Source organism: Herpailurus yagouaroundi, unplaced genomic scaffold (assembly GCF_014898765.1).
Source record: "Herpailurus yagouaroundi ecotype Mexico unplaced genomic scaffold, PumYag 190, whole genome shotgun sequence".
Lineage (NCBI taxonomy): Eukaryota > Metazoa > Chordata > Mammalia > Carnivora > Felidae > Herpailurus > Herpailurus yagouaroundi.
The window spans coordinates 26,978,611-26,992,107 of NW_024412421.1; the positions used below are offsets into that span (position 1 = coordinate 26,978,611).

The 13,497-nt window shown below is 37.3% G+C and overlaps 1 protein-coding gene across 4 annotated transcripts in view; it reads left to right on the forward strand.

Moving 5' to 3' along the window:
* The window catches only part of CNTNAP4 (contactin associated protein family member 4), a 256,666-nt gene that overhangs the window by 166,395 nt on the left and 76,774 nt on the right, over positions 1–13,497 (forward strand). For all 4 annotated transcript variants that reach the window (XM_040443180.1, XM_040443179.1, XM_040443178.1 and 1 more), the window contains 3 exons: positions 2,994–3,165; positions 9,695–9,801; positions 13,370–13,489. In XM_040443180.1, coding sequence (XP_040299114.1) covers positions 2,994–3,165; positions 9,695–9,801; positions 13,370–13,489 — 399 coding nt within the window. The remainder of the gene's footprint in view (positions 1–2,993; positions 3,166–9,694; positions 9,802–13,369; positions 13,490–13,497) is intronic.

Here is a 13,497-nt window from a genome sequence, read left to right on the forward strand (position 1 = left end):
CCATTTGTCCCTCCAGGGTCATGTCTCTTCTCCCCAGATAAACACTGTCTCGAATTTGGGGTATTTCTCCCTCTCATGTTCTTTTTAACTGGCATCTATTGAGGTGTTTCTGAGTTCCTAACCAATATACTGTGGAATGTTCCATAATAAAACGCAATCAAGTTCTCGGTTGGTGTCCTTTGGTACCAGAACATTTTGAGCATGAGATTCTACTGATCTCATGCTCTGCAAACTGTAGAGCACCCTGACACTTCCAGGATTGGGAACAAGGGTCCAAAAGAAAGCAGGAGGCCTTCTGCTGCCCAGCTCCCCCCCTCCTCTTCCCGGGTTTGTGCTCCAGAGACTAATAGAGAAGGTCCATCCTTCTGGAATCTCACTTGGGGCTTTGGGCTGGGAATCCTGGATTCCGAAAGTGGACTGGAAGGGGAGTGGGGTGATCATCTCTTCCCAGGTTTCGCACTGGATGCCCTGAGTCCGAAGGCAAACTGTGACAGTTGTTGACCCTACTGGACCCTCGGCTCTTTGTGCATGAGAGCCCCCTGTATTACTCGGATCTGCTTTATCTAGGTGGAAGGCGCTTCCTAGGGTGTTAATTCTTTAGCCAGTTTATCCTCAAGTGAATAAATGTTCCATGTTCTGAGATGGGATCTTATAAGTTTTCTTCCATTTGTGTCTCAGTTCAGCTGCAAATTTCCGGTGATCTTATCAGCCTACAATCAGCCTAACATGGCTGCCATGCCCCACTGTTCCACCAGCCCGCACTGTACGTCCATTCTAGGCCCATCTTGAGAGTGACAGTTATATTGGGAGGGGGGCTGTTCAGAAACCACAGCATTCTGCATATGCCATGCCAGATCCCATTATCTGTCTGTCGTTCTCTACTCTTTCTCCCCCCAGCCCCAGCTGAGCGCTTTTCACAAATTTGGACTGCTTTGTGGCGCATTGTGCCCAGCTTTTATCATTTATAAATTATAAATTTTAAGTCTGGGTTGAGGACAGATAAATGCCTAATTTCTGTATGTTGCCCCATGTGATCTTTGTGCTAAAGAATAACACACTGTGCGGTGCAGACTGGAGGCACTAGACCGTGTGCAGAATTCTCACACCCCCGCTTGTGTAAATCAAACATTATCCATCCAGTGAACAGGCTAGACCACCGTGAAGTCAAAGCCGACATCTTCCTTCTGGTGCAGTGACATCGAGTGATAATTTATCTGTCATCTTCAGAGGTGCTTAACATGCCGACTGCCTCCAGGAATGGATCCATCCATTAATTCAACATTAAGTATTCCCTAGAAATCTTCATATTTTAAAACTTCCATCTCAAACGGGTTCAGTGCTGAACTTCTCCTTGCTATTGCAATATATTCACTTGTGGGTGCCTGTTATCATAGACTAATGAGACTAACCTGGCTTGAACCTTTCTTTATTCTTAGAATCTCTTGCTTATTAAACATCGTAACTAGGAATACAAAGTTCCTCATGGTACGACAATGTGCTTTCTGAAAGTTCCATCATCTTTCTTGGTGACTGAGTTTGCTTAGTTTTATTCCCTGCAGGCATATTGCAAAATTTATTTTATTCTGAGATAGTTTGAAATGTGTCAGGAAACACTACCTGGAGAAAAGGAGATTAGCAGAGCTGTTTATATTCCTGGCATATTGTAGTTACCCCCAAATATTGTTGAACTATTATCGTCTCAGTTGTTACTTTAACATTCTTAATTGGTTAATAAGTCATCTAGAAAACATAGTGAGGTTATAATAACCATATCCTATACCACAGAAGAATTTTAAGCACCGAAAATGTGTGTAGTGGCCTGTGCAATAAATTGATACTCAAAGAGCATTCATCACCTTTTCTTGATACATCAAATTTGAAACTTCGGAGTCTCCCTTGGTCAAAATATAATATTTCAGTGTACCTGATAATAGTTTTAAATATGAATCCTGGTCTTCACTTGCCATATAAATGGGTTTTGTTAGGAAAACAAGCATTAAAGGGGAAATATCTTCAGTCACAGTATGTAATTATAATGGAAATTCTCAGGTAGAAAAATAGCGTGGATTGTATTGGAATTAGGAAGTTGCTGATTCATTTCTTATTCTTCGAAACTGTAATAGTGCTTGACAACCATAACGGCAAAGAAAGATTAATGAAAAATACATAAGTATAATATATGTGCTCATACTCCATAAAATTATTTATTTCACTTGGATAGAGAAACACTTAGAACATCATTAAAACTCAGAGAGTAATGGTTAATATTATAGTTCTTTATTATTTAAATAATTAGAAACAGGGCTTAGGTAAGTGTTAGAAAAAATCAATATAAATGGAACATTCTTTTGTGAGTCAAAGGATAAATAAAATCACAGTGAAATGTTTTTGACATTAAGTCATTATGATTTATTAAAATGCATGTGTATATGGCTTTTATATGCATATAAAAATAAAGTATTTAATTAAATAGATGGTTGGTAATTTTATCCCAAGTCAATATAACTCCTTTCCCAAATAGTTTCAAATACCAAGGTATTTCATAGTTATTGATTTATCTTTTCTTATGCGCAGTGCACATTTTCAATCTTCATGCCTTTTTTTGCATTCCAAAAGACTAAGTTCCTATGTTTAACTGTAATACATAATTTAATATTATGTAATAATAATATAGTATAATAATTGTATGATAATTACTGTAACATTATTTCATAAGAATCCTATGGTAGTAATGAGAAATACTTTGTATAAATTGCAGTTTGTCATTTAGATCAAACTAATGATGACTGCAAGGGGCTCTTCCTCCCTCTTTTAATTTTAAGGAAATAATCAAATGGCTACTTCTTTTCTTTTCTTTCTTTCTTTTTTTTTTTTTTCATAATGAAGCAGTCTATGGTACTAAATCCTGATTGATTATGATGTATCCTGACTTACTTTGTTTTGTTTTGTTTTGTTTTGTTTTGTTTTGTTTTGTTTTGTTTTGTTTTGATCAGGTTGTCCTGACAACAGCTTTGGATCCAAATGTAAAAATCCACTTGGTGGATTTCAGGGATGTATGAGACTCATTTCTGTCAGTAACAAGGTGGTGGATCTGATTTCAGTTCAGCAGGGATCCCTTGGAAACTTCAGTGACCTTCAGATAGACTCATGTGGAATCACAGACAGGTACGGATCTCATTTTTTCTTTAACTTTGACCCGTCCATTTTCAAATGTTTGGCAGCATATTAAAACTTATATATAAAATGAACATGTTTTAAAACTCCTTTTCCCACCATCACCTATTCCACAGAAAATGGATGATATTCACATTAGAAATAAGTTTTATGCTTCGTGTTTCCAGGGATAAAAGTTTTAGTTTTATGCTTCATGTTTCCAGGGATAAAATTTAGGTGGGAGACATGTGACCATGTTATTTATATGTTAACATGCTACCGATTTACAAAAGGTAATGTTGATGCTGCTATAACTTTTATTTATTTTATTTTTATTTTTTAATTTGCATCCAAGTTATTTAGCATAGTGCTGTAATGATTTAAGGAGTAGATTCCAGTGATTCATCCCCTATGTATATAACACCCAGTGCTCATCCCAACAAGTGTCCTCCCTAATGCCCCTTACCCATTTACCCTATCCCCCATCCACAACCCTTCCAGCAAGCCTCGGTTCGTTCTCTGTAACTAAAATTCTCTTATGTTCTGTCCTCCTCCTTGTTTTTACATTATTTTTGCTTCCCTTCCCTTATGTTCATCTGTTTTGTATCTTAAATTCCTCATACAAGTGGAGTCATATGATATTTATCTTTCTCTGTCTAATTTCACTTAGCATAATATCCTCTAGTTCCATCCATGTAGTTGCAAATGGCAGGATTTCATTCTTTTTTATTGCCGACTAATACTCTACTGTATATATGTACACCACATTTCTTTATCCATTCTCAGTCAGTGGACATTTGGGCTCTTTCCATACTTTGGTTATTATCAGTAGTGCTGTTATAAACATTGGGGTGCATATGCCCCTGTGAAACAGCACAACTGTATCCCTTGGATAAATACCTACTAGTGCAATTTCTGGGTCATAAGATAGTTCTATTTTTAATTTTTTGAGGAACCTCCTTACTGTTTTCCAGAGTGGCTGTGCCAGTTTGCATTCCCACCAGCAGTGCAAAAGATCTCCTCTTTCTCTGCATCCTCGCCAACATCTGTAGTTGCCTGAGTTGTTAATGTTAGCCATTCTGACAGGTGTCAGGTCGTATCTCATTGGGGTTTTGATTTGTGTTTCCCTGATGATGAATGATGTTGAGCATTTTTTCATGTGTTAGCCATCTGGATGTCTTCTTTGGAGAAGTGTCTGTTCATGTCTTTTGCCCATTGCTTCATTGGATTATTTGTTTTTTGGGGTGTTGAGTTTGATAAATTCTTTATAGATTTTGGATACTAACCCTTTATCTGATATGTCACTTGCAAATATCTTCTTCCATTCTATCAGTTGCCTTTTAGTTTTGCTGATTGTTTCCTTTGCTGTGCAGATGGTTTTTATTTTGATGAGGTCCCAATAGTTCATGTTTGCTTTTGTTTCCCTTGCCTCCAGAGATGTGTTGAGTAAGAAGTTGCCGCGGCAATGCTGCTATAATTTTAGACGAGTATAAATGTATCAAAAAAATATCATTAAACTCAATAAATTAGTACATTCTAACAGTAGTATTGATCTTCACGTACCAGTAAGTCAGAGACCTATGTGGCTGGTTATCAAAATGTCTTTTGCTTCTCTGACAGCTGACTAATATTTTCAGTGGCATAGCAGTTTAACGGTTGCTCTGCTCCTAATGTGTACCTTTAACAGCACATTACTGTCTTCTCTGCAGGGAAAATAAAAAGGAACCCCTCCTTTGGGAAAGTTTGGAACTATAGCATTGATCAAGGTATAAACATGATCCAGTAGTTTCATTAGGAGCTCTAGTACAGGACATGGTAGCATAAGATTTGGGAGTTAATTGTAGAGGACAGGTAAATTTTAAAATAACAATTGATAGTTAATAATTAAAAAGTATTTTTAGGCCTGGGCAACTATAGCCAAATAATCTTGCCAGTCATGTTTTAATATGAAGGTTGTTAATTTTAATTATTGAGTTTAATGGAATGTCATGGTCATTGCGGATAAAAAAATTAAACATTGTGACAGACTTAGCTCCTACCCTGTAGAGGTATTCAATATATATGTTGAATAAATATAAATACTGAGCTTTAAAAATAACTTTTTATTTGCATGAGACATTTTATCAACATAAACATATATATTATATGTTATTATATATGATGTGTGTTATATCTAATAGACTGTTAGTCTGTCAGTGTCTGTGGATCCTGTTTTGAACACTAATAGGTGTTGTGTTGTGTGTAGAAAAAAAATAATTGTAATCTCATTTAGCAATGGATTAAAAGGCCATACTTTCCTCTTTATGAATATGCATTTATCTATTTAACCTAATTTGTAGCTAAAATAATTCTTTCTATAATGAAAGATGATACGTAAAGGAAGAATTTAGACAGTAAACCTCAGTTGGCTTGATTTTGGTACTAAATGACAGTGACCTTCTCCATAGTTACGTCCACATCAGCTCTAGAACCTTAATCCCCATTTGGGGAAGGGCATGCCAGCTCTGAAGAGGTAGGGCTCACTTCCAAGTGGCTAACAATCATTAGGATCTGCGGGGAGATTCAGTCATCCACAATCAGTGATAGTCGTGTTAACCATCTTAGATTGTAGACAATTCCTTTGGTGCTGGTGTATCCACACTTCTCCAAACTGGGTTTCTCCGAAGCTGCCATTTTACCCGAGGAGGCTGGATTGCCTCCTTTCTGGAAATACACACTTGTAAAACAGAGGACTGTGGTTTATAGCACAGTTGGAGAATGTATGGTTTTAGTACCACACTTTGAGAAGACTTTTCAGAAAGAGTGAGCAAATTGTGGATAGATTGTGGCTGTACATGCTTTCTTTTTTTAACAAAAACTTATGACTAAGAGTAGCCCTAGCAGTATTAAAAATAATAGCAAAAATCAAAGTAACTTTTATGTATGTTTACCTTTTAAATTTCCAAAAGTATTCCTCGACTCATTTTCTTATATTCAGAAGAAAATGTATATTTATTTATTTTGGTCGTCTGTGCTATACCTATTGACATAGCTTCCAAGCATTATTAAATAAAGTCTCTTTTTTAAAAAAATCTGTTTACCAGGCTGTATTCTCAGCACTTGACATGAATTAGTATTTAAGTCTGTGAGTTTGAGTGACTATGTGTAAGGATGATGCAAGTGTGTAAGGAGTCTGGGAATGCATGTGTGAATGACCTACAAGTGTGTGCACGTGTGTGGGAATAGCGTTGATGTGTGTGAGTGTGTGTATATGTACAAGTTAGCATGTGAGGAGCTGTGTGGCGGTGTATGTAAGGAGTTGCATGAGTGTGCGAGGTGCGTTTGGATATGTGAGTAAGCTTGTGAATGTGTACATGTGTGAGAGACTGTGTGTAATGACCGTTCTAAAATGAATTTTGCCTCTTTATTTTTTAATGTTAAAGATCTCATTGGGTATATTAAATGATTTATGAATTGGACAGTGTCCCATTTAGCAGATAGAGGGGCACTCCCTAAAATGAATGTTTAATTAATTAATGTGTATTTAAAGTAATCCTCACAAAACACCCTTAGAGTCCCTTCCTGGTAGTGTTTGTTTCTTGTAAATCTGAGAGCAGGTGCACAGAGAGGTGAGGTTGGCTAAGAGCACGCAGCTCAGGAGAGAGCCCGCATCCGATCTCAGCTCTCTGGGGCTGGCCAGGTCTCACTGAAATGTCTGCCTGCCAAACTGCACAGCCCCCTGGGCGCACATTCACATCTATTGTGGTTCCTATTCAAGCTACATATAATAAACACATAATTTGATTATTTAATACATTGCAGTGAAAAATAAATAGGAACATGAAAAATATACTTAAAAATCTGACAGGAACTTAAACAAATGTAGCTCCTTTTTTACTGTAACTTTAAGTTGGATCAGATCTACATGTAAAGGTGTACATACATTTACACATGCTCCCACTCACCTTTGTACGGTCATTCGCACATACTCTTTACACACAGACGAACAGCCTCTCATACGTGTGTACACATTTGTGTGCTCAGTCACACACTTCCAAAGCTTTACCACATCCAGTCTTTACAATACACTCTTTATTTGCACATTCTGGCGCCTCCTTACTTACTAATCCACACACATGCACACACACGCGCACACTTACAAGAACATTCCCACACCCCTTACACACTCACATCTTCCTTATCTACATTCACACACGCACACTCACCTAGAAGCCCTGCCCCCGTCCTCCATGGACATACAGGGGAAGTGACCCTAAGTCAGAAATCTGGGTGCCTGAGGGCTGAGGGAGGCCAGTCCCTCGGCGAGGTGAGGACAGAACCACAAAGGAGGCTGCTGTTCGTATCCCCTGCCCATTATGAACAGTGAAAATAATGACAAATATCAACAGAAAAGTGTTGGAGGCTACAGAGAATGACTAAGGAAAGAGAAGAGCGTAAATTGTTTAGAACACAATGAAAATCAGTCCTTCACTCTACAATGTAATTTGCTGTAGGTTACTTACTAGTTGTCAGGAGAGGCTACTACACGATGAATTTCAACACCACCCACAATCCAGTCTTCACATTGTGCTTAAAAAATGCAAAAAGTCCGGTCTAACGAGAATCAAGGAAAATGAATTCAATATCTTTAGCAGCAGCAAATCAAATAGAAATGGCACATGTATCACACTGATTATTCATTCTTTAGAATCTTAAGTATAGCCACTTATATCTGCTCCCTTTTAAAGCTTGGCTGAGGTCCGTGAGCCTGCTGTCCTTTTCTGATCACCAACTAGGATTTTTTGTGTTATAAGTTTTTAAATCTACCTCTTTCTTCTAGATTGTTACTGATCTGAAATGCTTGAAAAAATATGTACAGCATGAAACATTCTTGAATGGATTCCTGTGAATCTATAAAAATACTAAAATATATATAAACTTAATTGGCATAGGAAGATGCCCACTATTTATTTGTGCATCCTTAAGAAGGAGGTTGGAAAATAACATAACGATTTTATTTATGAATATAATCACACACACAAATGCATATATACGTTTATATATGCATGCGCATGCATGTATATATTTGTAATGGTGATTTTTATATATGAGATTATAAACCATATTTCTCCTCTGCTGTGTCCTGGGTTGTTTGATTTTTTGTACAGTGGATATCTGTTTTTTATAATCAGGAAAAATCACTGGCATTGTTTTCAGTTAAAATTGGAGAAATCCTATGAGCAGAACACGAAGTTCCCATCCTTAGTTTTAATAAAGGAGGTGGCAGAAACCCCAAGCATGAATATATTCTTGATAGGCTTTGCAGTTTAATTTTTTGTTTGGGAGTAATGGAGAGCATTTCAAACTTTGGTCTCAATAGATCTTTCCATATCAATACTGAAAAGCATCCAAAATCTGATCAGGGCTCTTCAGGTCGATACCAGAAGCTCCCCAAGTTTTTTGGCCACAGTGCCTTATATAGTTCAGTAATTTTTTCATAGTGTTCCAAGCCAAAAGATATAACTAACGCCTTCATTTAAGATGTAACTTAGGTCCAAACAATTTTATAGATATGTCCTAAAATTTAGTAAGCCTTTGAAAATGGAATATACATACATAATATTTATTGTAATTTATATATGTAGATTATATATATATTATATATATACATACATATATATATATAATTTGAAAAATATTTTAATTTTATTTTGAATTCAACACAGCTACTTCATAATTACATGTGTTTACCTGTTGAGTATTGCACAACTTTTCAAAACTTGGGATCAGGTCAGACACTGCCACCCTCATTTTTGGTCAACACTGATTTCACATGGTTTCACATGGTTTCAGTTTTTTAGCAACTACTGAAAACCCAGGCTCTTAAATATGGTACATCATTGAAAGGAATGTATTATGATCTAATGTTGACATTGAACTACCTCAAGCAGGAAATTGTGCAAATTTGGGCAGATATTGAGTATGCCTGTATTTCTCTGGAAAAGTTCAAATATCCTGGGAGCCCCTGTGAGTTCCATTCAGCACCCTAGAGCACCCCAACACACTGCTATGAATTTGTGTGCCTGTCCAATGAAACTTCAACATTCCTAGAGGTATTCACTCTACTCAAAAAGTGAATAAAGATGTCCCTCCGTCTTACTTCCTTCTTTTCTTCTCTCTTTTTTGTTCTTGTTTCTTTAAATATTCAGTGTAGTAAATCAATAAGATTGAGTGTTGTTATTTTATGTAAGCTATTGGTATTTCTGGCAGCATATTGAATTAGTGTTATGTCTACTTAGGGAAAAGAAAGTGCTCTGATGTAGCAGGACATGTTGAAAATTAAGCAGTCACAACCAACGAGAATTGGTTGAAATCTGATGCAGCTATTGATCTAAGGTTTGGTTCTGTGATTAAAGCACCTTAGTGACAGACTGAATAACCATTAGTCATGTTAAATTTACCCTTTCTGGTACTGTGGACATTCTTCTCTCACATGACCATGACCAACAGTTTATGACAGCTCAAAATGAAAAGTAGTGATTGTATCTGCACCTTTTTGTAGGTGTTTGCCCAACTACTGTGAACATGGCGGTGAATGTTCCCAGTCCTGGAATACCTTTCACTGCAACTGTGCAAACACTGGCTACATGGGAGCTACTTGCCACAACTGTAAGCCGAACACACTTGCTTCTTCTTGCCTCTGTTCCGATTTCCTTGTTCCATTTCCCTTTTTGTGGCTGTGCGCATATATGTCCTTGGATTGGAACGTGCAAGCCTGAATTTTAGCGTCCAGTTGATTCCTAGTTTATTTTAAATCCACACCTCTTTGCACAAAGTTGTCGAAGTAGCTTATAGAAATAGGTAACATAAAACAGGATAGAAAAGAGCAGGAGAGCTGGCAAAGGAGAAATGTATATCGAAAAAAAAGGCAGCTAAGGATAACTATAAATAGTGAATAAACATAGATAATGAATAAATAATAAATAATACAGAATGAGTAATCCTTAAATTCTCATAACCCCATTAGTGAGAATAATGAAATAAGGATGGCAGGTAACGATGTTAATCATAATAGTTCATTTTATTGAATGTTTTCTAAATGCAGGTACTGATACAATATTTTGTATGTCCCAATTCATTGAATTCTGATGTTCCAAATTCACTGAATTAGTAGGTTACTATTATTATCCCTAGTTTACTCATGAAATAACAGAGACTAATCACCTTGCCCAAGCCTCCTTCAATAACTGAGGGACACTGAGTATGTGAACACTTGGAATTGTGCTTCAGAGCCTGGGAGCACAACCAATAAATACTCTGTGTATATCTGATGAAGTGTTTGCATGCATTGTAAGTAAGACTCATATGCCATTTTGATGTCCGCTTTTTCCGCACATAGGATGGGGAGATCTAAACGCCCATTTTTCTCTCCCACTTTTTCACATTATTACAGACACTGCTGAGCGACTTCTCTCCTATTACGATGTCCCATAGCCTTGACTTCAGGCGAGGGTGTTCTATGCAGTCATCAGTCTCTCCATTCGCAGTCTCTTCACCGTGTGCTACTTTGTACTCCTCTCGGAGTGGAGAGTTAGCATCCCGGGCTCCCAGCCCTGCAGGTTCTGGAAGGGACCCTCAGAGGTCCTGATTCGGGGCTGACGAGGGCGTGAGCAGGAGGGGCTCCTGGTGTCACCCTCAAGCCTGCACCACTGCAGCCAGGGTCATTCTTAGGCATCGGCTTATCTTCGCATCATGAAGGATGCCTACTGTTGCTAAGGCCACGCCTCACTGTAACTAGAGACCAAGTTACATGAGCCAGGCCCAGTAGCAGAAGGCCAGTCTAGTTGACTTTTTCATATCCGCCATCTTCCTAATTGTAGTAACTCCCAACAAAACACTAATTCAATGTGTTTTAATTGACCCTTTGTTTGTAATTGTTATGAATGACTGAATCTAAATATTTACATTCTGAGGGAAAAAACTGGTTGATAAAGTATTTTTGTTTATGGCCACAAATGCTCTAAGCATGGAGTTAACTTACTAGGTTCTTGAACAGGTAGTCCAAATGGAGCTGAAGGGTTTTGGCCAATAAACATTCTGAGAAATGGGGCCAGGAGGACAAACTTGGTTGTAGTGAAGTCTTCACTATTGTTAGCATAAATAGAGAACAGGGCAGGGATGGAGTCTTTAAAAGGTTTTATTAGAAAATAACATGTTATAAACATTCATATTATAAAGAGTAAGGCAATACACACGAAGCAAATGTACTCCCAATTACCATCATGGAATCGTGTGTCCTTTCTTTTTCAAAGTTTATTTATTTATTTTGAGAGAGAGAGAGAGAATACGAGTAGGGTAAGGGTAGAGAGAGAGAGGGGAAGAGAGAGAATCCCAAGCAGGCTCTTCACCATCACTGTAGAGCCTGACATGGGGCTCGAACCCGTAAACTGTGAGATCACTACTTCAGCCAAAATCAACAGTCAGATACTTAACCAACTGAGCCATCCAGGCACCTCAATCATGTGTCCTTTCTAATACCAACCCTGACTCTCAAGGTCAACCTGCCAACCGCCTTCAACGTTTTTATTTTATTTATTTATTTATTTTTTATTTATTTTTTTTTTGGGACAGAGAGAGACAGAGCATGAACGGGGGAGGGGCAGAGAGAGAGGGAGACAGAGAATCGGAAACAGGCTCCAGGCTCTGAGCCATCAGCCCAGAGCCTGACGCGGGGCTCGAACTCACGGACCGCGAGATCGTGACCTGGCTGAAGTCGGACGCTCAACCGACTGTGCCACCCAGGCGCCCCAGCCAACCGCCTTCAAAGAATTTATGAACATATGTATATGTGTGCAGAAGTGAATAAAATAACCATTTTTACATGCCTGTTTCACTGCACAAAATATAAATGTGACTAGAAAACAACCCATGCTTAAATTCTTGTCTATGTAATGTATAATAGGAACAAAATAAAACCATCAGAAGGTGGAGGTATAGGGAAGTAAATTTGTATGATTATCTGAAATTTCAGTAATATTGAGCAAATTAGTTACATTATTTCATATTGCCTAAAAAGTCATTAACATAATTTTCAAAAATTTAGACTAGATCAAGGAAGGACATTCAGGGTATGACTTATTTCTCATTTCATAAAATCAAAAGCTTTATGAAAATTATCAGTACATTTGACCAAGTGTTCAATGCAATGTGTGTATCATATACAGCTATTAATGTCAAACCTTGTACATGGCAAATGTATAATTATCTAATCAAAAACGTCCAATTATGGGGACACCTGGGGGCTCAGTCAGTTAAACATCCAACTCTTGATTTCTTCTCAGGTCATGATCTCATGGTTTCTGGGATCGGGCCCCTTGTTTGGTTCTGCACTGACAGTGTGGAGCCTGCTTGGGATCCTCTCTCCCTCTCTCTCTCTGCCTGTCTCCTGCTCATGCTTTCTCTCTCCCAAAGTAAATAAATGAACTTTTAAAAAAAAACCCATCCAATTATGGATCAAAACATATTGAGACCACTTGAAGGAATATTTAATATAGATATTTCTTCTGCTTCCAATTTTAATTATCTTAAATTCTCATTAGAGAGAATTAGAGAAAGTTTCTTTTGTAAATTACTTTTAAAATTATTGACGAAGAGCTTTGCCGGTCATTATGTTTTTTAAAGATTTTATCTGTGAGTAATTTTTGTGAGAAAGGAGAATTGTTACAACATTATTTAAAACCTTTCTATTTCATAATTATTGGATAATAGCAGATTATTTAAGGAGATTACACTAGTGTTTCAGATGTTAGGTGATGCTAGCATTAGAAATTCCAAAGTGGATGTCACAAGATCCATTTGAATGGATGTCCAAAATGGGATGTCCATACTTCTAAGTATGTTAACATTTAAAACACATACCGTCTCTTTTGTTGTTTTACCTAATGTAAAAAAATATTTTTTTATTTTGACTCAGTAATCTCATATTCCTTTAATGACAGAAAGAAATGCCATGAAATTCAACCTCATTCTGCCTTTCTCTATATAACCTACTTTCATCCATATTAGTTATTTAAAAAAAAAAAAAAAAGAATGAGTTTTAAAGTGTGTTCTATCTTTTCTCCCGGTCAGTAATGTACATATTACATTTCAGCACTTGGAGTGTTTTGTGTCCAAATTAGAACTTCAGAGATTCATTTTATACTATTCCATTTATGATGGTCCATTTTTTTTTTTACAGCTATCTATGAGCAGTCATGTGAATCCTATAAGCACAGAGGAAATACTTCAGGGTTTTACTATATAGATTCAGATGGAAGTGGTCCCCTGGAACCCTTTCTTCTATATTGCAATATGACTGGTGAGTTA